Source organism: Carassius carassius, chromosome 2, assembly GCF_963082965.1.
Source record: "Carassius carassius chromosome 2, fCarCar2.1, whole genome shotgun sequence".
Classification (NCBI taxonomy): Eukaryota; Metazoa; Chordata; class Actinopteri; order Cypriniformes; family Cyprinidae; genus Carassius; species Carassius carassius.
This window is the reverse complement of record NC_081756.1, coordinates 2,958,003-2,981,941: the sequence shown is the minus strand read 5'-3', so window position 1 is coordinate 2,981,941 and position 23,939 is coordinate 2,958,003. Positions and strand designations below refer to the sequence as shown.

The 23,939-nt window shown below is 38.8% G+C and overlaps 1 protein-coding gene across 1 annotated transcript; it reads right to left on the bottom strand.

The window, feature by feature from the left end:
• Positions 1-11,189: 11,189 nt before the first annotated feature.
• LOC132095859 (uncharacterized) lies at positions 11,190-22,161 on the bottom strand. The gene is made up of 7 exons (XM_059500955.1): positions 21,935-22,161; positions 21,709-21,854; positions 18,120-18,399; positions 17,893-18,032; positions 17,689-17,780; positions 17,362-17,461; positions 11,190-11,338 (listed from the first exon to the last, which is right to left on the bottom strand). Exons 1-7 carry the CDS (start codon positions 22,159-22,161, stop codon positions 11,190-11,192), a joined length of 1,134 nt encoding a protein of 377 aa, XP_059356938.1.
• Positions 22,162-23,939: the final 1,778 nt, after the last annotated feature.

Below are 23,939 nucleotides of genomic sequence, written 5' to 3'. Positions count from 1 at the left end.
GTAGTGGGTGACTCTATTATCAGAAACATCCGTAGCAGGACTACAACAACATGCTGCCTTCCTCAAGCAACGGTCTCTGATGTGAACAAAGAACTTCAGAACATTCTGATGAAGCACAAGACTGCAAATCGAATTTTTATCCATGTGGGAAAGAATAATATTCGGAAAGAGCAGTCCGAACTCCTTAAGAAGGACTTCAGTGAACTCTTTGGAGACTCAAAGTTCAGTCGTTCATCAGTGGACCACTCCCAGCAAGGGGAACAAATGTGTTTTCACGGTTGCTTGGGCTGAACACATGGCTACAAAGATCTTGCAGTATAAAAGGAGTGAATTTCATCGACAACTTCAATCTTTTCTGGGGCCATAGACAACTTTTTAAACTGGATGGCCTGGATAGCCTGGATAGGCCGCTCACCGGACACATTATCCCTCTCTACAGCATCTCCACTTCTGTGGTTCTCACAGAAAATGGAGGAATTGTTGTATGCTGGGACTAAACTCTCTCATTTGCTGCTAGCCCTCAGATATCAACTAAAAAACGGCGGGCCCCCCAACAACCAAAGACTGTGGGCCCTGTTACTGTGAGAGCTCTCCGACTGCTGCCACAACGCCAGGGCCCAAACCCTCTATCTGCTGATGGTGAACCAAAAACAACTGATAGCAGCTCTCAGTGATATGTGTTGGGTCCCCCCTATAATAGCAGCAACATTCACAAATGTTTACAGAACAAGCGGGAACCCAGTGTGCCTGTAGCTTTCTCTATTTCAGTTTTATCACGTGATAGAAAGTCTAAGGCCTTCTCAAGCCGAAGGGCAAACTCATCTAATCTGCGGCCTATTATGCATCAAACTAAGATTGATGTAAATACACAAAGCACTGCCATCAAGTTAGAATCTTTAAACATTCTCTCACTAAAGAAAAATCATTTCTAATCAATGACTTTATAACCACAAACAATTTGGATTTTATGTTTCTAAACTACACGTGGCTAGAAGACAGCTGCAGTGCAACAATCCTCAATGAAGCAGCCCTTCCTAACTTTAATTTCATGAGTGTCTGCAGGACTGTTAGGAGAAGTGGAGGTGTAGCTGCTCTATTTAAAGATGTCTATCAATGCAAGCAAGTGTCATTTGGTCAGTACTTGTTTTTTTAATATCTAGGGATTGTGCTGAAAGGTGCTCCACGCATTCTGTTTATTATTATTTACAGACCTCCAAAATACTCTCCAGCCTTTGTTGAAGAGGTCACAGAAATGTTATCAATGATTTCCTCAGAGCTTGACTGTTTGGCTATTGCAGGGGATTTTTATATTCACATAGATAATGCAGAAAACAATACCCACACACAAAGGTGGACAAAATCTAGATCTAATCATCACTAGGGGTCTAAACATGTCATCCATTGTTATTAATGACATAGCACTATCTGATCACTTCTATATTTTCTTTGATATATTGATCTCTGCTACCACTGAATCTAGATCTGTCTCTGTCAGAAGGAGATGCATTAACGAGAACACAAGTGTACTATTTATGGAGGCTATATCTTTAACACCAGGCATTTCTGCAGACTCTGTTGATATTCTCCTTGATTCCTTCAACTCAAAAGCTAAGAATGTTATTGATGACATTGCTCCAGTAAGAAAACAAACAGACAGAATCAGTTTGGAGAAGATCAACAGCAGACTATGAAAAGACAATGCAGAAAAGCTGAGCGGATGTGCCAGAAGACAAAACTTGAAATTCACTATAGAATCTATAAAGACAGCCTTCATGCTTTTAATGTGAATTCCCAGTGAAACGCTCTCAGACAGCAAATGCAATGAGTTTGCTTCCTTCTTTTCTGAGAAGATCATCAATATCAGGAAGGCGATTGGCACATTCTCAAGCAATGCAGAGGTCAGATAGATTTGGCCACATGTATACACTATGTCTACTTTTGAAGCAATTGATAGCAAAATTCTGGAAGACATAGCACAGCACCTAAAATCGTCAACCTGCTATCTTGCCACACTTGCCACATCTTTTTTCAAAAGTGTGCTTAACCATTTAGAAGCAGATCTTTTAGAAGTGGTGAACGCCTCACTTATTTCTGGGACATTTCCAAACTCCCTGAAAACTGCAGTTGTTAAGCCCCTCCTGAAAAAGAGCAATCTTGATAACACCATTTTGAGCAATTTTAGACCAATATCTAATCTTCCTTTCATAGGCAAAATTATAGAAAATTTAGTTTTTAATCAGCTGAAAAAATACTTAAACTCAAATGGATACCTGGACAATTTTAAATCTGGTTTTAATAATAATAAATTATATAAAGTAAAAAGTTATTTTTTTAGTTAGTAATTTAAGTTATATAATTTAAATTATATAAATTATATTCGCTTAAATTGTGATTCTGGCAAAATATCGGTGCTGGTATTGCTAGATCTCAGTGCTGTGTTTGACACTGTCGATCATAACATACTACTAGAGAGACTGGAAAACTGGGTCAGGCTTTCTGGGATGGTACTCAAATGGTTAAGGTCATACTTGGAAGGGAGAGGCTATTATGTGAGTCTAGGCGAACATAAGTCTAAGTGGACGTCCATGACATGCGGAGTCCCACAAGGTTCAATTCTTGCACCGCTCTTATTTAGCCTGTATATGCTTCGACTAAGTCAAATAATGAGAAAGAACCAAATTGCCTATCACAGCTATGCTGATGATACCCAGATTTACCTAGCCTTATCTCCAAATGACTACAGCCCCATTGACTCCCTCTGCCAATGCATTGATGAAATGAATAGTTGGATGTGCCAGAACATTCTGCAGTTAAACAAGGAAAAAACTGAAGTCATTGCATTTGGAAACAAAGATGAAGTTTTCAAGGTGAATGCATACCTTGAATCTAGGGGTCAAACAACTAAAAATCAAGTCAGGAATCTTGGCGTGATTCTGGAGACAGACCTTAGTTTCAGTAGTCATGTCAAAGCAGTAACTAAATCAGCATATTATCATTTAAAAAGCATTGCAAGTATTAGATGTTTTGTTTCCAGCCAAGACTTGGAGAAACCTGTTCATGCCTTCATCACCAGCAGGGTGGACTATTGTAATGGGCTCCTCACCGGCCTTCCCAAAAAGACCATTAGACAGCTGCAGCTCATCCAGAACGCTGCTGCCAGGATTCTGACTAGAACCAGACAATCTGAGCATATCACACCAGTCCTCAGGTCCTTACACTGGCTTCCAGATAGATTTACGAATGATTTTAAGGAATTTTAGTCGTATATAAGTCACTAAATGACCTAGGACCGAAATATATTGCAGATATGCTCACTGCATATAAACCTAACAGAGCACACAGATCACTAGGATCGAGTTAGAAATACCAAGGGTTCACACAAAACAAGGGGAGTCCGCCTTTGGTTAATATGCCGCCCGCAATTGGAATTAGCTTCCAGAAAAGATCAGATGTGCTAAAACACTAGTCACATTTAAATCTAGACTTAAAACTCATCTGTTTAGCTGTGCATTTATTGAATGAGCACTGTGCAATGTCTGAACTGATTGCACTGTATTTTCAATGTTTTTTATGTAAAATAATTTTCTGGTTCTAACTGTTTGTAAATTCATTTTAAATAGGTACATTTTTAAATCATTTTAAAAGTTAAAAAAATTATTGTATTATTTTGTTATTATTTTTCTTCATAATTATTTTACTTTGTTTTATGTAAAGCACTTTGAGTTACCATTGTGTACGAAATGTGCTATATAAATAAACTTGCCTTGCCTTGCCTAAGTGAACCAACTCTCAGGGGACCATTGCTCCTCTAGTACTTCACAACCAGGTGAGCTGCCAAAGGAACACACTGCGGAGATGTCTGCTATGGTTTCCCGGGCCACAGAGAGGGTAGGGCCCGAGTGGAAATCTCCACTCTGAGCCCTACACTCTGAACGATTGGTTTCTCTGGGTGGCTTGCACTGGTTCTCAGCTCCCTGCCTTGGTGCCTTTCCTCCCAGGGGTGCGTGATGAGCTAACCAGGTCATGAACGGCACTTTTTACTGCTGGAAACCGATTTGCTGGTTTCTCCTCCCTCACCACTCTCCCAGCAGGGTGAACCGTGCCTCGCCTCCAAAGTCTGTAGGTACCTGTCTGGCAAGCAAAGCGTATAGATCCCATGGAGAAGTGGCATTACTGCAGGTTCTTCCGGCTAAAGCACTGAGGGACCTGCACGAGGATAGTCACGATCTGGAAGTTCTGATAGAGCTCTGAGGGACGAAGGTCACTGTGTGTTCTCTGGGTCATGTGTTGTCCACACTTGTGGTCTAGGAGCACCATCTCCAGCTGTGTCTGGTCGAAATGAGGAACGCAGATGAAGTTTGGTTCCTTAATGTGAAGCTGCTTTAAAACAATATATATCGTCCTATATAAACAGATATGACTTGACTATTGGGAGAAATAAGGTCAAATAAATAAATAATTTTCCTGCTCACAATCCATTTAATAATGTTTGTATATTACACAATAACAAACAGTAATTAATTACTGAATTAATAATAGAACCTTTTTTTAGTATATATAGTTAAAGAAAAGTATTGATATAAACATAAGTAAAACTCTGTAATACAAACAAGCTCTTACTGGTATGTTAGCCATGGCAATACTTCAGACCTCTTATGCTGTTTTTGCTCTTAGTGGTTCAGTTTACATGGCCTTTATCCTTCAGGATGGATTTTCCGCTTTGGATTACCTTTTTACTTGCAAAACCTCCCAGCTTGGATGTCATGGATTGATTTTCACCCCAGCATGTCTTGAATTATGAGGTGTTTCATTGAAAAAGCACCAGAGAGCATGGATGTGGTCTGATTTACAAACAAAACCTGACATGCTAAATAAGCTAGTCTGGAAACAGAGTGCTATAACATGATCATCAAATAATAAACAGAGAACATAAGATATTATGATTTTAAATGTTTTCTGATAAAATAGGTGAGTATTTTGCATGCAAATGTCAGAGTAGAGAGAACCACCAAAAGAACCAACTTGTCTAATGGATGATTATGATGAAGACGAAAAAAGTATCTGTATAATTATATAACGTGTCCATGTAAATCTGTTTTCTTAAGCAGAACTGTACAGTGCCTATCAGAAAATACCATGGGCTGATTCTGCAGTTCTTCATCATGTCCTGATCACTGATCATTTCCATGTTGTTTTGTGTGTATTTGAATGATGTACATGGGTGCTTAAGGTCCACAGGAGTGCTCCATCAGGTTGGTGAGACTCTTATAAAGACTCCTGATGTAGTGAATATCCTTCACATTGACGCATCCTTCACCACAATCTCCAACCTCCATGCCAACCAAGAAACAGACAGGAGAGTTACATTATTTAGTAATGCAAAGCATTTCTGCAGACATAAGTCAGGTATGTTGAAGCTTACCATGGTTTCTCTGTGATCAAAATTAATCTCAACCCGGTCTTCGATGGGGAAAGGTTTGTCTTGGTGTGGCAATTGATGAGATGGTAACAGTGAATATTTCTGTAATGTGGAAATAAAATGATGATAAAGCACTGACTTTTTGAGTCCATGTGTCTTTATAAGATCACCTGTGTCATACTCCTGATTCACCTCACAATTTTGTTCCTTCATCAAGTAAATGCCGCCACCTACTGGAAAATGTGAATGCACCAAAAATAACAAATAGAGAGTGCATAACAGCAATATTTATTCAACTTATTTTTTACTTTTGCAGATGTTGATTCATAGTCTGCATGTGCTTCAAAGAGAATCCTCCTGCAATGGTCAAATGCACAACCGAGTGCACATGTGAAATTACAGCAGAATTACAGAGAGAGAAGCTTTGTAGGAACATCATTTCCATATGGTACACAATACTGTTTGTGCTCTTTATCTAAATGGTTAATTATCAGCCACTGTATTTTGAAGTTCCAGAAAATGTTCTGTTTCTGTACTCTTTCTAGGCCTTTTACACTGAATGTGGTTTCCATTAAATTTGGGTTTATTATCTAACAGTAGACCGGGTTGCCAACTTTGCTTACTGTATCTAGCTGGAGTGAGATTTAGATGACATGGATTGTATCAATAATGTGGCAATATTTGAGGCTTTCAGTTCTTCATTGTTAATTTCCACATGAAGGATCTAAGGATTTTCAAATGCAAACTGTGTTTTGCTTCAAGAGAGCAATCATACATATTCATATTCATTCATTTATAAACATTTATCATTCAATCATTTTATTATTGATTTAATAATCTTTTTATCCATTTATATACTCATTTGATTTATAGTTTGATTAATCAATTTATAGTATCTTATTGTTTTTTTTTATATTTTTAAATTTTTTTTATTTCATTGTTTCGTTTTGTGACTGTGTGTTTCAATGACTGTTTGTCTTCACGATTATGAGATAAGTGGGAATGTTTATGGAAATTCAAGGTTTTTGGGATGTTGTTGTGAATCAGTTTGGTATAACACTACTTGTTGGATTTGTGCTGGTCATACAGTTTGCGGTTCCAGACAAGACTTGCTGTTAACAGGTTTTGGTTATTAGACGATTTTGCTGACAATTTGTTCTATAGCATTGATATTTTCTGATGGGATCTGGCAGTCTGGGCAGTTAGACTGAGCATCTGCAACATTTTGGCAAACTCATGTTGACAGTAAGGGCCAGTGACTCATGCAAGATCAAACAGAATGTGGAGCTAGGTTTTACAGCTAGGTTTTGGCAGGTGTGGTTAGCTGGTGAAATATTCTGTTATTATCTTAGCTGTGGATGGCAGAATGATAAGATAGGTTTGGGTCAGCATATGTTTGCTGGCAGGGGCATAAGCAGAGTTCTACTTGATGACTTAAGACTGTTCTTATTGTCAAATTATCACTCGATACCTAAGGAAGTGAAGTAGAGGAGGGAAAAAGAAGAGGAGAGCATTCCTATTCAAATTATGCGTATAACTTGGTGCTCAGGACTATAGTTATGCCCTAGTATTGGTCTAGATGACTTGTGTAACAGGGTAATCAATCTGATATTAGGAACAATCAGTAACAAACAGTGATCCAATAAAACTTTGAATTGTTGACATTTTCATCACCAGCTCCTGCTCTATGAATTCTATTCTATACATTACATTTTCTACATAATATTTTCTGAAAGTACTGTATTTGTATGCAATAGTACCATAATTTACATCTTTGTAAAGAATACTCTCAATATCATTATGTTGTTCTAAGTCACTTAAACACACATTTAAGTGCATTAATTGCAAGCAAAAGTTTAACAAACTTAAACCAAATTAATTTGGATTCAAATAGCCTAAATTTGGTTTCTAATATAGGCTAAACTGCACTGTAAAAATTACTTTTAGTTAGGTGAATGAGTCTAACCAACAAATTAGAACAACTTGAACTTGAGTAGAAATGGAATGCTTGAAATAATAGGTAACCACGCAGTATCTCTTTTGTTTAATGCGCATGCGCCAAAATATTACTTCATGGTGGCGCACTACTTCACCACTCTACTTTCACTCAACTGAAAAATTTGTAATGGTTTTCCACTTCTTTTTCACAAGAGGAGTATTTTCTTTTTTTAATGTAAAAAATGGCATATGTATCTATTTTTTGGTAATTGTTATGTTGTATTCCCTTTAAAGTAGGAATAATAAATGTTTGTAAAAATGTTAGCTATTTTTTAAGCCCGGTGTCAGTGAAGATGGTGTGATCAGTGGAATTCTGCTGTTTATGGGAAATCTGAAAGAACATCTCCCAGCATTCTTCAACCATGTTGCCCTGATGATTGAGGTAATGTTAATTCAATCAGGACCACTTCCGTCAAGTATATTTATGACAATTATAATTGCATACAGTTAGTGTTGGAGGTATGGTTTTGTTCTGGGCAACACTCCACACGCCTGTCAATGCAGCCATGTTTAGACAGAGCGGGGAGAGCAGCAAGACAAACCCCCCTGGGGTACAGAACAGAACCATTATAAGCATAAATAATTTCAATTCACAATTACATGATTTGTAAACAAAATGTGATAGAGACTGCTTCCAAAGAGACTGTAAAGAAAGAACAAAGTTAGATCGGATTACAGGTTCAGTTGGTGGAGTTAGGGTTGGATGAGGGAGTTATTTGCAAGCAGCAATGCGATGGAAGAGACGCTGAAGAATGGGAATTTAAATAGACTGCAGGTGATAGGTGTCAAGACTGGATTGGTACATGTCAGGAACAGCTGACTGTCAGCTGATGCAATCGTGACTAACATGGCCTGTTGCTTTAGCTGCTTATGCAAAATATTTGAATGAACTGTATGGGGGAAGCATACACCCCTAGCAGCAGCAGCAGCCTAATACGATGGCAGTTTGTATATCATTCAATTTAAGTGTCTTACATGCTGAAAAATCACATTAAGGGGGAAGCATACACCCCTAGCAGCAGCAGCAGTATAATAATACAACGGCAGTTTGCGTATTATCCAATTTTAAGTATCTAACATGCTGACAAATCATGAGCGTCACCCAAAGATAAGCAACAGAGGATGTGCAACAAGCATGTTCTTAAAAAGCTTAAAGCATTGTAAATGGTTGACTCCAGGTAGAAGGATTCTTGGAGACCAAACATCGCAACGTCCTCTCTAAATCTTGGTTGGCTCGCTCAGATTGCCCGTTGCTTTGGGGATAATAACCAGATGACAAACTAACTGACGCCCCTAACAATTTGCAAAACTCTTTCCAAAATTTGGATATAAACTGAGATCCCCTGTCTGAAACCACGTCTACCGGGAGGCCATGAAGCCGAAAGACGTGATCTAAAACAGTGACCGCTGTCTCCTTGGCTGTCGGTAATTTGGGCAAGGGAATGAAATGTGCCGCCTTCGAGAACCGGTCCACTACAGTCAAAACGACCGTCATGCCATTAGAGGGCGGGAGGGCGGTAACAAAATAGAGGGATATGGGACCAGGGTCTCGAAGGGACAGACAGCAGTTGAAGAAGCCCATCAGGAGGTCGGTTAGATGACTTACCACTGGCACAAACTGAGCAAGCCAAAACAAAATCACGGACATCGCGAGCCATACGTGGCCACCAGAATCGTTGTCTAACCAACCCATTAGTTCTACTTATCCCTGGGTGACAAGCCACTTTAGAACAATGACCCCACTGGACAACTTCGGACCTTAACTCCTCCGGCACAAATAAACGGTTCGGTGGGTAACCGGACGGAGGCGTTACCCCTTCTAAGGCCGTCTTGACCTTCGACTCAACCTCCCATACGAGTGCTGAGACCACTAATCTCTCAAAATACACTCGGGAGTAACGGGACGGGCGGAGGGATCAAAAAGACGTGACAAAGAATCGGGTTTGATGTTCATGGAACCCGGGCGGTACGATAGGGTAAATTCAAAACGACCAAAAAAAAGTGCCCACCGAGCCTGCCTGGAATTGAGTCTTTTGGCAGTTCTGATGTATTCTAAATTCTTGTGATCAGTCCAAACAATAAAGAGAACCCCTGAACCCTCCAACCAGTGGCGCCATTCCTCTAACGCTAATTTGACCACCAACAACTCTCTATTGCCAATGTCATAATTACGTTCGGCAGGAGATAGTCGATGTGAAAAAAACGGGCAAGGGTGTACCTTATCGTCCGAAGCAGCACGTTGGGACAACACTGCTCCTACCCCCACCTCTGACGCGTCGACCTCCACCACGAACTGCCTTGTAGGATCAGGGGCCACAAGGATGGGAGCCGAAACGAAGCGGTTCTTGAGGTTAGTGAACGCAGCCTCAGCTGTGTCCGACCACCTGAACAGAGTACTGGGGGAGGAAAAGGCTGTCAGAGGTGAGGCTAGTTGACTGAAATTACGAATGAAACGTCGATAGAAATTGGCGAACCCCAAAAACCGCTGTAGGGCCTTACGGGGGGGGGTTTCATCCCCCTTCCTGATGCAGACCAAATGATAAGCATAATGTAAATCCAATTTTGTGAATATAGATGCTCCCTGCAACCTCTCAAAAGCTGAAGACATGAGTGCTAAAGGTTAAGTAATCGTAATAGTAATGTTGTTCAACTCTTTGTAATCAATACAAGGTCGCAGCGAACCATCCTTCTTACCCACAAAAAAAACCCCTGCCCCTGCTGGAGAAGAGGAAGGACGGATGAACCTAGAGGCTAAGGAATCAGAAATATATTTCTCCATGGCCTCCCTCTCAGGAATAGAAAGAGAGTATAACTTGCCCTTAGGCGGAGACTTACCTGACACTAAGTCTATGGCACAGTCGTAGGGATGATGCGGAGGAAGAGAAGCAGCACGGGACTTACTGAACACTTCCTTCAGGTCCAGATATTCAACGAGCATGTTTGGCAAAACCATGGTCTCCTTCTGAAAGACAGAAACAGGGACAACAGGACAAGCAGAAACCAGACAAGACTCATGACAACTTTCACTCTACAATGTGACAGTTTTAGAAGCCCATTCCACTCATGGATTATGTTTTGACAACCAGGGGTGACCTAAAACAATGGGAGCAACAGGGGAGTCCATGAGAAAAAAGGTTTCTTGATGGTTTCCAGAGGTGATCAGTGTGATGGGCTCTGTATGGTGCGTGACGTAAGGCAGTTCTTGGCCGTTGAGTGCAGTGACATGGATGGGGAGAGACACAGGAAGGACAGGAATGTTCAGGTGATGTGCAAGTGAGGAATCAATGAAATTACCTTCGGCTCCGGAGTCCAGAAGGGCTTGACACTCATGATGTTGATTCCTCTACCGCAGTCTCACCGGACGGAGGGTCGATGATGTTGGTGAGGACTTCTCAGCGGAGATCCCACCCGATAGTAGCCTCATATTTACTATCGGGCTGGCTCTTTTACCGGGCATGAGTAAGTGTTATGAGCCGAGCCTCCACAGAACAAGCACAGTCCTTGGGACCTCCGCTGTTCCCTCTCCCTCCGGGACAGCCAAGCTCTACCCACCTGCATGGGCTCGTGATCGTTGACAGAACCGACCGTATTCTCTCGACTCAATCACCCCCTAACCGGAGAGATGGTAGATCTGGAAGGGCTGGTTTGGCGGCCCAGGCAATTAAACCTTGCGTCAACTCGCAACGCCAGTTCAATTAATCCATTGAAAGTAGGGAGCAGCTCGAGGAGGTAGATCTCCTGCTGAACACGGTCGGATAACCCATGCAGGAATCTATCCCACTGCGCCGCCTCGTTCGGCCACCATGGTGCGGAACTCGATGGAGTAGTCGGTGATGGAAGAAGATCCTTGCCGGAGTTCCGAGAGGCGATGGGCGGCCTCCCTGCCGGTCGCGGCCCGGTCGAAGACTCTCTTCATCTCTTCTGATAGAGCGTGGAACGAGGCACAACACGGTTGTTGATTCTCCCACACCGCCATCCCCCATAAGGCAGCCTTGCCTGATAACAGTGTGAGCGTGAATGCTACTTTTGACTCTTCTAATTACTTCTCCATGCAATTAACATTGTGGATGTTTTTCAGCCAGCATCACTACAAAACTTAATGTTCTCATGCGTCACACAACAGTATCAATAATTATGTGTCACATCTGAATGGATGAAGCGGAATATCACTTTACATTGTTGCGCAAACGCAGCGCTGTGCAGGAGACTCTGCTCTTGCATGCAGCTGGCGGATGCAGTGTGTAGCGCCACTTCACACTTTCTCAGTAGATGATGGGTGGTGAAATGTGAAATGACAGAACTGATAGTTTCACGACTGTATGGTACACCATTAAAGGGAAACGATTCATGATAGTAAATTTCAGACTTGCGAGCAACAAACAAGTGGGTATGCTTGCCTATGGCCCCGACTACACAACTGGTGTGGTACGATAGAAGACGGCCTTAGTGTGTATGTGATCGTGTTCGGGCCACATGACTGAGTGCACGAATGAACACTAGAGGTTCAAATATTAGTCTGTTAATTCCAAGCAAGTGCCAGCAGTTACAAATATTAATGCAACCACTGTCGTTTATTCTTTTCTTCTTCTCTGGTAATTTGCATGTAATCGTAGGCCACTTGGTTTGTCCCAAATCGAAAGCACGAGCCTGTGTAAACACCTTATCGGATTAGATAACTTCTCATGTAAACAGTCCACCGAATCTTTAAATCTGAATGAAAAAATAAAATACATGTAAACGTGGCTATTGAAATCACATACTATAAGCCTACGTACAGAAGCCACAGAGCGATAAATGCGTGCTTTTGAAGCTGCGTGCATCTGAAACACTCACACAGCTAATGTGACATCAACCGTAGAAATAAACACCAGTGACATTAAGATTTTGCCGCTAATACAGCGAACCCCCATTGAAACGCTTACACGAGAATGCTGATCTCATTTGACCTTGTTCTCATGGCCTTATCGGCGTGTCCTTAGAGCGATTGCATGCTCTAGCTGCGTATTGTTCCAGGTGTATGAACACAGATGTATAAATGCTGCTGCAAATATGCTTAAGATTCGTTCCTGCAACCGATGCAAAACGATGTTAACCACCAGGCAACATACACAGCGATATGGATTAAAAGAGCATTCACTTATCTTAGATGCGGATTTCAGACGTTCTGAAAAAAAACTGCAACAGTTTGATTTGCAAGCAGCGATGCGATCAGTTAATTGCAAGCAGCAATGCGATGGAAGAGACGCTGAAGAATGCGAATTTAAATAGACCGCAGGTGATAGGTGTCAAGACTGGATTGGTACACGTCAGAAAGAGCTGACTGTCAGCTGATGCAAGCGTGACTAACGTGGCGTGACTGAACTAACGCGATGCAGATGTAGTCAAAAGTTTACACACACCTTGCAGAATATACGGCTTCATCAGAGTAGTAATTGTATTTTTTATTATTATTATTTTACCTCTCTACCCTCTTACTGCTTAAATTATTAACATTTTGCGGATACTGCAAGGTGTATATAAACTTTAGACTGCAACTGTGTCTATTGCTTTCACTCAACTGAACCATTTATAATGCCTGGATATGTTTTAAAACAATTGTTCTTCTTTCCTCAAGGAATTTTTGGGGACTTTTCCTGCCTCTTTGGATCATTATCCGTTCACACAGACTGTGGAGAGATGGTGTGCAGCTTCATTACATGTGAAGTTTACTTCCGATGGAGAGCTTCTGGGACATTGACAGACAGCCCTTCCCAGCAAGTTCATTTGAAGCTCTTTTTTTAAGTAATTTATTTATTTCGACAAACTTGCATTCACTAATGCTGGAGTAAGATTTTAGTCTCATATTTTGTACATGTATAGATAATTTTCTGTCTTTTTTTTTGTATTAAATGTGTGTCATTTGTGTGTTAGTAATCCTATATGTAATGGGGACCAAATGACTCCACAAGTATAGTAATACCAGTAAATTTTTATCTTGTGGACATTTTTAGGTCCCCAATTAGGAAACAGGTTTACTCATCTTACAGAATGATGTTTTCCATGATGGTGAAATTAGCATTGTTCTCCAGACTCTTTCTAATAAGTGAGTTGAAGTGTTGTAACTGTATAGTGTTGGGTTTTTCTTGTGCATCAGCAAAAAGCATTTTAGCATTTGTTTTAGATATTGATTTGTCAATAAATTTAGAGGAATTTATCATTTTGTGTTTTTGCTTTGATTGTAACTAGGTTATTATTATTATTATTTAATATACTAAATTTCAACTTCATTGCCAGAGATATATCACATTGAAGTATATTTTAGTTCACATTTAATGCTTATTCAGAAGTACATATTAACCATATTTCAAATCACATATAAAATATACTAAAGTCCCACTTAAGTTGTTTAAAAAAAAAATCACTCAAAAGTTCAACTTATTGCATTTAATATAACTTTAAAATGTGATACATTTGAAATTAATTACAAATGCAATGTACTTAATGTCACGGTTGGTAAACAGTGATCTCTGGGTTTTGCACTTTGTGGAAGTCTGTGTGTTACGCATCTGCACTGATTAGTTTGTGGACGTCTCCGTTAATTGTCATCAGCAGCAGCTGTCACTTATTACCCTCTCTATATAATGGCTTGTCTCTCGTCTTGTGTTTGTGAGAGCGTTGTTTCATGTTGTTAACCGTGCTTTGCTTTCTGTTGTGTTCTGCATTTTTGGATGTCCGTGTCTTCCCCCGGAACATCGTCCACTCTTCGCAACCACCACAAGCATCACGACTTACCTTTGGCTCGCTTCCCCGCAGTTCCTGTGTCACTCTCTACTGCTGCCAACTCACCACCTCTGGACTCATCACTTCCCTCCACCATCTCGGCAGTATCTCCTTCCCAGCGTTGTTTGTGTTCTAGTTTGTTTGTTTACCTACTCTCATTAAAACTTTGTTTATACTCGCACTTGCTTCCAGCTTCTCCTTCACCCAGTTGTCACACTTAAGCAGCGAAAATAACATTTAATTTGCATTTGTGTGTTCTTTAAAAGTATATTATTTCCGCAATAAGTACACTTTATAAAAGTATTCTTAAGTGCACTTCTTTTTCACAAGGGATGCCTTACGGAAAAGTAGTATACTTAAGTAAAGTTCAAGTATATTTTTAAGTATACTTTATGTAGCAAGTATACAAATATCAGTGTTCTAGTAGTATACTTGTAAGTGTACTGTTTTAATACTGCTTGAGACTAAATTGGCCCACTTTATAGTATATAAAAGTATACTTTTATAAAGTAATATATTATTAAGTATAACCGTAGCAAACTTTGAGTACCCTACTAGTTTACCTCTATGTTTGTAGTTTGTACTGGAATTATAGTAAAAGTTAACTTATAGGTACAAAAGTGAATTGAGTTTAATAATTAAATACTTTGTAAACTTTGAAGTATAGTCTCAGTAAACTACTAGTTAAGTAGATTTATACTACAAGTATACTCATACATTTTCTTTAATTGAACTTTAGATCATACTGTAAGTATACTACTATGTCCCTATTTAGGTTTGAATTTGTATATATTTTTTTACATGAATATCTGAACATACCAAACATCCAAAGAAAGAACAAGGAGATCTGCTTGTACAAACCTGATTCCAGAAAAGTTTGGACACTGTACAAATTTTGAGCTAAAAAGGAATGGAATAATTAACAAATCTCATAAACTTATATTTTATTCACAATAGAATATAGATAACATATCAAATGTTGAAATTTAGACATTTTGAAATGTCATGCCAAATATTGGCTCATTTTACATTTCATGAGAGCTACACATTCCAAAAAAGTTGGGACAGGTAGCAATAAGAGGCCGGAAAAGTTAAATGTACATATAGGGAACAGCTGGAGGACCGATTTGCAATTTATTAAGTCAATTGGCAACATGATTGGGTATAAAAAGAGCCTCTCGGAATGGCAGTGTCTCTCAGAAGTCAAGATGGGCAAAGAATCAACAATTCCCCCAATAGTGTGGCAAAAAAATAGTGGAGCAATAAAAATTGCAAAGAGTTTGGAGTTATCATCATCTACAGTGCATAATATCATCCAAAGATTTGGAGAATCTGGAGCAATCTCTGTGCGTAAGGGTCAAGGCCGGAAAACCATACTGGTTGCCCGTGATCTTCGGGCCCTTAGACGGCACTGCATCACATACAGGAATGATACTGTAATGGAAATCACAACATTGGCTCAGGAATACTCCCAGAAAACATTGTCGGTGAACACAATCCACCGTGACATTTCGCCGTTGCCAGCTAAAACTCTATAGGTCAAAAAAGAAGCCATATCTAAACATGATCCAGAAGTGCAGGTGTTTTCTCTGGGCCAAGGCTCATTTAAAATGGACTGTGGCAAAGTGGAAAACTGTTCTGTGGTCAGATGAATCAAAATTGTACGTTCTTTTTGGAAAACTGGGACGCCATGTCATACGGAATAAAGAGGATAAGGACAACCCAAGTTGTTATCAGCGCTCAGTTCAGAAGCCTGCATCTCTGATGGTATGGGGTTGCATGAGTGCGTGTGGCATGGGCAGCTTACACATCTGGAAAGACTCCATCAAAGCTGAAAGGTATATCCAAGTTCTAGAACAATATATGCTCCCATCCAGACGTCGTCTCTTTCAGGGAAGACCTTGCATTTTCCAACATGACAATGCCAGACCACATACTGCATTAATTACAACATCATGGCTGCATAGAAGAAGGATCCGGGTACTGAAATGCCCAGCCTGCAGTCCAGACCTTTCACCCATAGAAAACATTTGTTACATCATAAAGAGGAAGATGCGACAAGACAGTGGAGCAGCTAGAAGCCAGTGTTAGACAAGAATGGGACAACATTCCTATTCCTAAACTTGTCTCCTCAGTCCCCAGAAGTTTGCAGACTGTTATAAAAAGAAGAGGGGATCCCACACAGTGGTAAACATGGCCTTGTCCCAACTTTTTTGAGATGTGTTGATGCCATGAAATTTTAAATCAACTTATTTTTCCCTAAAAATTATACATTTTTTCAGTTTAAACATTTGATATTTCATCTATGTTGTAGTCCTCTACTGTTTAATAATGAAAACATGGATTCTATGAGTATAGCTAAAAAAATATTTAGAATTTTTTAAAGTACAAGTCAAGTATACTTAAATGTCATTTTAACTATATTTATGAGGATTACATAAAGCACATTTCTGAGAAGTACACAAAAAGTAAACTAAAGCATACATTCCTATTTTTCGTTTAAAAGAAGTGTACTAATTGTACATTTGAATAAAACTATTTTTCGTAAGGGCTGTTTGCTGAGAAGAATTGAAGATAGGGAAACAGGGAATAAAGAAAGTGAACAATCAGAAACCAGGGATTAGGTTAAATTCAAATTACTTCACAATGAATACACACATGCTGTATTTAAAAGCTTCAAGTAAAGAATGTTAAACCCCAATGTGTCCGATCCACCTCATTCACTACATACAATACAAAAATGAAATACTGACAGCGAATAAGCAGTAAACTGTAACATTAAGTTTAATTACATGTGTGGGTTGTGAATGTGAATGATATTTAATTATTTGGTATTTTCATTATACTTATTACTCTCTCTCTCTATTTGTTGACAATATACAAAAGAATAAGATGTTTTAAAGTTACTAAAATGTATTTGACTAAACAGTTACAGGAAGTTGCAGAAGCTTGCTTCACATTATAAACAAAATATTATGAAGAAATTACAGTCAGTGTATTTAGATTCAGAATCATTGTCTTGCCACATTATGAATGAATTAAGTGAGTCAAAGACAGTGTTGATTTCCAGAGTATTATTTTCCTTTACCACAACGACCTGTGAATAAAATATTAGGCATTTATTGCATCACATGCTTTAGTCCATTTCATTCATGGAGCTTAGTTATCATAAAAACAAAACTCACTCATAGCAGTGTCCACCTTCTGCTTGACTTCCTGTTTAGGGGTTTGAGACCAATGTAGTATCACGTTTATGAATCCTCTATCAGCTAGAGCAGATTCCACCTGAAAATAACATTAATAAGCTACTCAACAGAGATTGTGAAAATACACTCAGATCTTCATAACTCAAAGAATGACTAAACCCTGATTAAAACAATGACATTACCTTTACTGTTGGAGCAAGTCTGGAGCAATATCAAGTTATTAGTAAAAGTATTTGGTTTCCATATATGAATGGACAAAATTAAATCAGCGTAGAAAAAATCTACCATGATGTTTCTTTCTCTCACCTGTTTCAAAATATTTTCTCCTACTGAAGGGTCAGTCAAATCAGCTCTGGAGTTAAACCGCATTTTTACAAACGATCTTTTTAAAACAGGACCTAGCAAAGATATAAACAAAATATAAAATATCTAAACATAAAATATGTTTAAATACGCAAATTAATTCAGATTTTTGTTAATTGAAACATGTCAGTGTCTTTGTCTGTTGACCTTCTCCATAGATCTCCACCTCACACAGAGTAAGTATTTTCATGTCTCCAGGAATGATCAGATTCACGAAACGTCCCTCCATCCCATTACATGAGTAGCTGTAGGACTCACCTGCTGGAATAGCAGGAATAACTGCACATCTACAGACAGAGAAACACACAAGGGATATAAAAATACTGCAATATCTCCATCAATTTCTCATGTTCTTTCAGCCTCCAGTTTCTCACATGGGATTGTTGTTGCTGTTGTTCTCCAAAGAGTTTCCGATGTGAATCTCTGCTCCGTTTATTCGTTCCGCACAGCAGTCTTTTCTGATAGTGACAACCACTCTACTTACTCGGTAAATATCACGCAGATCCACACTCCACCATGGGTTACTCTGATTAAGGGTTGAGGAACATCCCATATACAACTGCTGGAGACCTCGATTGCCATCAGTGGCCTTTTCAGGAAACCAGTTCCCAAATGTTGATGACTGTGAAGCAGCTCCATCTACTGCCCGATTTCCTAGAAAATATCATTTAAAATTCTAGATATGAAATGACTCTGTATGAATTCTTGTTTTTAGAGTTTATAGGATAATACCGTTAAGCAATATCACACAAGGAAGAGAGCTATTTTCCTGATTTATCAGTACAATTGACCTATCGGTAAGCCCCTCCCCTTGAATGCAGATGAGCTAATGGCAGTCGAGTATCAGTTGCACTGGGAGCTGAACTCTGACATCTCTAGGTTTCAGCACCATAGAGAAACATTGGAAGATCCTAAGCTTATGTTTCTTTATGGGGTTTATGCTTCAAAAATTTAGAAATTATGTGCCTGGGGAACTTATAACAGTGATTCCAGGTGTCCCGAGAGGATAAGCATTGTAATTTATTTTATTATATTTCCTATACCCAAACAAAATGGAGCAAAATGTCCCAAAGTATTCACCATCTACCCCAATGAAGACAAACACGTTCATTTTCTGGTTGTCATACTCTCATTAAGTTACAATTTAGTCCTAGAAAGGACCTCTACAGCCCTGGAAGACAGCGGAGACCAGGACAACTAGAGCCCCAGATAAAGATCCCCTGTAAAGACCTTGTCTCAGAGGAGCACCAGGACAAGACCACAGGAAACAGATGATTCTTCTGCACAATCTGACTTTGCTGCAGCCTGGAATTGAACTACTGGTTTCGTCTGGTCAGAGGAGAACTGGCCCCCCAACTGAGCCTGGTTTCTCCCAAGGTTTTTTTCTCCATTCTGTCACCGATGGAGTTTCGGTTCCTTGCGGCTGTATAATGAACATTATTAATCTTTGTGTGTGTGTGTGTGTGTGAGGGAGAGAGAGAGAGAGAGAGATGATTTGAGTTAGTGATTTATTAATATCTGTGAGCATGGCCATCACTAGTGGGGTGAAAGGTGGTGACGGTTATAGGGGCCCATGGCTGAGCGGGGGCCCCCCGGTAACCTCAACCGACTGGCTGAGGCCAGCCTAAAAAGATGCTCAGGACAGTTGACGGACCACTGCTGTGCATCGTCACGAAAGCTTATCTTTTTCACGTGTTTTTAAAGCCTTGCCACTTGTCGATTTAAACATTAAAGCATCCAAACACAAGACGCGGAAAAGCTTAACAGAGTAGCTGGTTACTCGCGCGCTGTGAAATTGATAAAATTGTATATCTATCTATCTATCTATCTATCTATATATATATATATATATATATATATATATATATATATATATATATATATATATAAAATTGGGACCAAAAATTATTCAGCACCTTACAAAGCACCATGTATTGCTTAGTTGTTTTATTTATTTATTTATTTTTCTGAATTGCTAATGCAACCTTTTCACACCACAGTCTGAACAAAATGAAGCATTGCTTTGTAATTGGTCATCAAAGTATTGATAGTTGTGTAAATATTGTCATAAAAACAGCTGTCTGTAGTTTTGGTTGATTGTAATCAATTACATACATTTCTATCAAAGTTATGACATAAGACGAATTTGTTCTGACACAGTTTAACTCTAAGTTCTTGTCATATTTTATAACCATTTTACAAGCGATAGTAAATAAAATGTAATAATGTGAGAAATGTTGAAGGTGTCTGAATTAATTTTGGTTTGATTGTATATTTAATTTTTACATTGAAGACTATCCAGTGCTATTTTACATTTAATTATTCGGTTTATGTACCTGGACCCTTCAAACTTGTAAAATACTTAAACATTGTGTAAATAGCATAAATAAATAAAAATAAATGAACATACGTATTAAACAATTTCAAACAGGGGCCCACTGGTGCAACCTTCACCCGTGCCCTGCAAACCCAAGCTACAGCCCTGGCCGTGAGTGCACGTTTATATGTCTATGGTTGTTCTTGCAAGTTTAATTTATTTATTTATTTTATTTTTTGTTAAGGTTAGGGTTATGGTTGGGTCCGCAACTGTATGCATTTTTTTTCTTCTATTATGCACCCCCATAAATTATCCACAGGCTTTTCACACTAAGAGAAGACCAATTATTAGACAATGTACTGTGCACATGCTACTGCCAATAAAGCTGACATATCCTTATAATCAGTGAATAGCCATTTACAATGCATTCCGCTTTCAAACAAATGCATTTGACACTGCTCACAAACTGTATTTAAATACAGCCAAATTCTCAATAAATCTGTTTTCACTGGTATATATTTTTGTTCGCCCTCTGGACTTAATTGTTTTATTTATTTATTATTTATCTCTGCTGCTGTGATGTTTTTGTGTATTGTGCAGTTTTTCTTCTCGCTCTCTCTCTTCCCCTTTCCCTCTGCCAGTGTTAATTGGATGCAGCTGCATGTGGAAGATGGAGCGTGCTTAAAAGCAGAGGAGGATGGCACTGCAGTTTGTTAATTGGTCGTTAGATATGTGGAGGAGGTTGCCATTTACTTTATGATCCCTTGTTTTCTCCTGTTTTTGGACCGCTAGGGAGAAGGGGGGTTAATGTGTTTTGTTTGGGTTCTTTACATTTACATTTACATTTATTCATTTAGCTGACGCTTTTATCCAAAGCGACTTACAATTGCTATATATGTCAGAGGTCGCACGCCTCTGGAGCAACTAGGGGTTAAGTGTCTTGCTCAGGGACACACTGGTGGTTCACAGTGGATTCAAACCCGGGTCTCCCACACCACAGGCATGCGTCTTATCCACTGCGCTAACACCACCCCATCTTTATTTTGTTAGGTAAGTTAATGTTTAATTATGTCTTAGTTAGCCACCATTTTTATTTTTTTTTATTTTGGCCATAACCCTATCTGAAGATTCACACTTCCTGTTTCATATTACTTTGTGAATTAAAAGTTTTTTTTTTCTTATAAATATACTCTTGCTCCGTCACTCAGGGCGGGTCTATGTTAAGATGCCAGTCCAGTCTGTGCTGAAACTCTTTCAATCAAACGAAGACAGCCATCTGAGATCGGCTTGATTTAAGTAAATTGGAAATGATTTAACGAGATAAAAAAACAAAAAAACAATGGGTAGATTTTTATCATTATAGGGTTTTTGTGTACACACACACTGCCAACACACATTTCAGTTCAAGCAACTTGTAAAAGTGCATTTAGCATCTGATAACTCTTTTAAACTACAGATTCAGTGACACATTCATAAAGACAGTGCTCACTTGTGTTCATGGCATTGTTAATTTTTTTCCAACATTTTATGTCTAGATTCAAAATGTTATGTATAAAATGTTGATATCATTATATTATGCAGATACATTATAAATATATCTAAATTAATATTTAGTGATGTAACAGTGCTCTACAACAATGAATTACCTCTTAAATACCCGTAGACTTCAACCTCACAGAGAGTAAGAATTTTCCCAACTCCAGGAATATGAACAATCACGTAACGTCCCTCAGTCCCACCGCATGAGAAGATGGCTGTGTCTCCAGAAGGAATAGTAGAAACTACAGCACATCTGCAGACAGAAATATCATCCATTATTGCTTTTGTTCATTCTCAGCTGTAACCAATGATAAATGTGAAAAGTATCCTCACACAGGGTTGCTGTAAATGTCAAGGAAGTTCCCGACACGAATCACTGCCCCGTTTATTCTGGATACGACATCAGAATAGGAGCTGATTCTGTTAGTGATGGCCACTCTGTTTACTCTGTATACCTTCATCAGATCCACTCTCCACCACGGGTCGGTCTGTGTGCTGGTGTGGGAACAGCTGTCACGTACACCGTCCACTGCATATTCACTATACCAGGTCCCATACATAGACGACTGTGTGGCTGTGTGCCAAAGTGCTGCATTCTCTGGAAGAAGGCCAGTAATTGAACATTTAGTTAAAATATGATCACATGGTTAAAGAAGAAAAAGTCTTATGGAAAAAAAAAAACTTGAAATGCTCCTCAAAATTAATTCCAAAGAAGAAAACCCTAATATTAATATGCCTAGTATATTACTATTACAACTGGTGGTACAAAGATGCAGAACAGAACAAAGATTTGATCAAAATAAGAGATTATTACCTTCTTGTCCATTCACAGTTTCTTGAATCAGTAAAAACCCTGTATTAAAAAATGAGCTTCAGAAAGGCAAGTTTTTCTGGCTTATGAATTACTATTAAATTTGTTCTCCTTTACCAGGTAATTTGTTTTGTTATATATGATGTTTTAGTTATTTATTAGTGACTATATGATAATGTCATAAAACAAGCAGAATACTGTAATTTAAAGCGGATTGAGAAGACCTTCCCATGTATCATGACTTTTTTTTGCAAATCATTTACATACACAAATGAGCACAGACTTCCAAGAACAATTTGTTTTGTAAAGCAGAGCTAGAAACTTAAAATAACAAAAACTATTCCAGTAATCCAGTGACGAAGCAAATTCACAATCTACACACTGAGAAAAGTATTTAATGCAAACCATGGAAAAAGTAACATCTGTGGATCTTTAAGTGCAAATTAGAATAGAAACACCATTTGAACATTTCTGACCAAAGGCAAACATAAAGGTATAAATATTAGTGTGAATCAAGTAAAACAGCAGATACATGAATATTGTACATTACCCAGGAAGATCCATGGGCTCTTGTAGAGCTTCCTCATGGCTGAGTAAAGGTGTCTCTCTTTCTCTTAGGATGGAGAATGTGTTATATATGTTTTTTTGGAGGATGACCTGTTTAAATGTAAATCACATGACCAACCTCATCTCTCCTCCCATATGTTTCCATCAATCACCTGTCTCTCTTTCTCTCCTTCCACTGGTCCATCTCACGCACACACACAAAAGAAAATTCAGTGCCTGAATTCTTGCATCCGCTTTATGACACAAGGTTTATGTTGGTAACAATGCTAATTAAGGTCCCACTTTATATTAAGTGTCCCTAATACCTGTGTACTTGCATCATAAATAGATGTGTACACAGTATGTAACCTCAGTGCAAGTACACATTGGTACATACTGTAGTATCTACAGCTCTAATGTTTGTGTAACTACACACATGTAACAACTCACTGAAAGTCTGTGTAAGTTCAAATGTGTAACAGGACATTGGTAACAACACTTTGCAATGTTAAATATGTGAACAAGCCTGATAGAAAAGTGTGGATTTGCATTACATTAATGCATCCATTGCAAAAGACGTCCAGGCAGATAGGTCTGGTTCATAAGTGAATATGGCAAACTCTTCTGAAAGTCTTTGAATGTTAAATATGTTACCACTGTTACCGTCACACACTTAAACAGAGCAGCAAAGACTAATGAAACAAAATTGGACTGATCCCACAAAAGAGAAGGTAACATAATCAGGGCTAGGCATTATCTCATGTTTTCATGTCACAGAAAATATTTATTTTATTGCACTTTACCTATTTGCATCTGTAGAATTTAATTATATATACATATATAATACGTTTCTCTCAAAACATATATTCGGAAGGTTTTTATATAGGGATTTTGGTCATATATTATTATTCACCTTAATTTATTATTGCACTTTATTTGCATCTCTTTATTTCAATTACAGTACATATCATTAAAGGTCTG

Excerpts from the sequence above, each read along its gene's own strand:
- LOC132095859 (XM_059500955.1), bottom strand. The coding sequence starts at position 22,161 with ATGTATGGGACCTGGTATAGTGAATATGCAGTGGACGGTGTACGTGAC. Across the intron at positions 17,462-17,688 it reads GAGAAAATATTTTGAAACAG|GTGGAATCTGCTCTAGCTGA; the intron begins GTGAGAGAAAGA and ends TGTTATTTTCAG. Across the intron at positions 11,339-17,361 it reads GAAGGTGGACACTGCTATGA|AAGAGATGAAGAGAGTCTTC; the intron begins GTGAGTTTTGTT and ends ACGCTCTATCAG.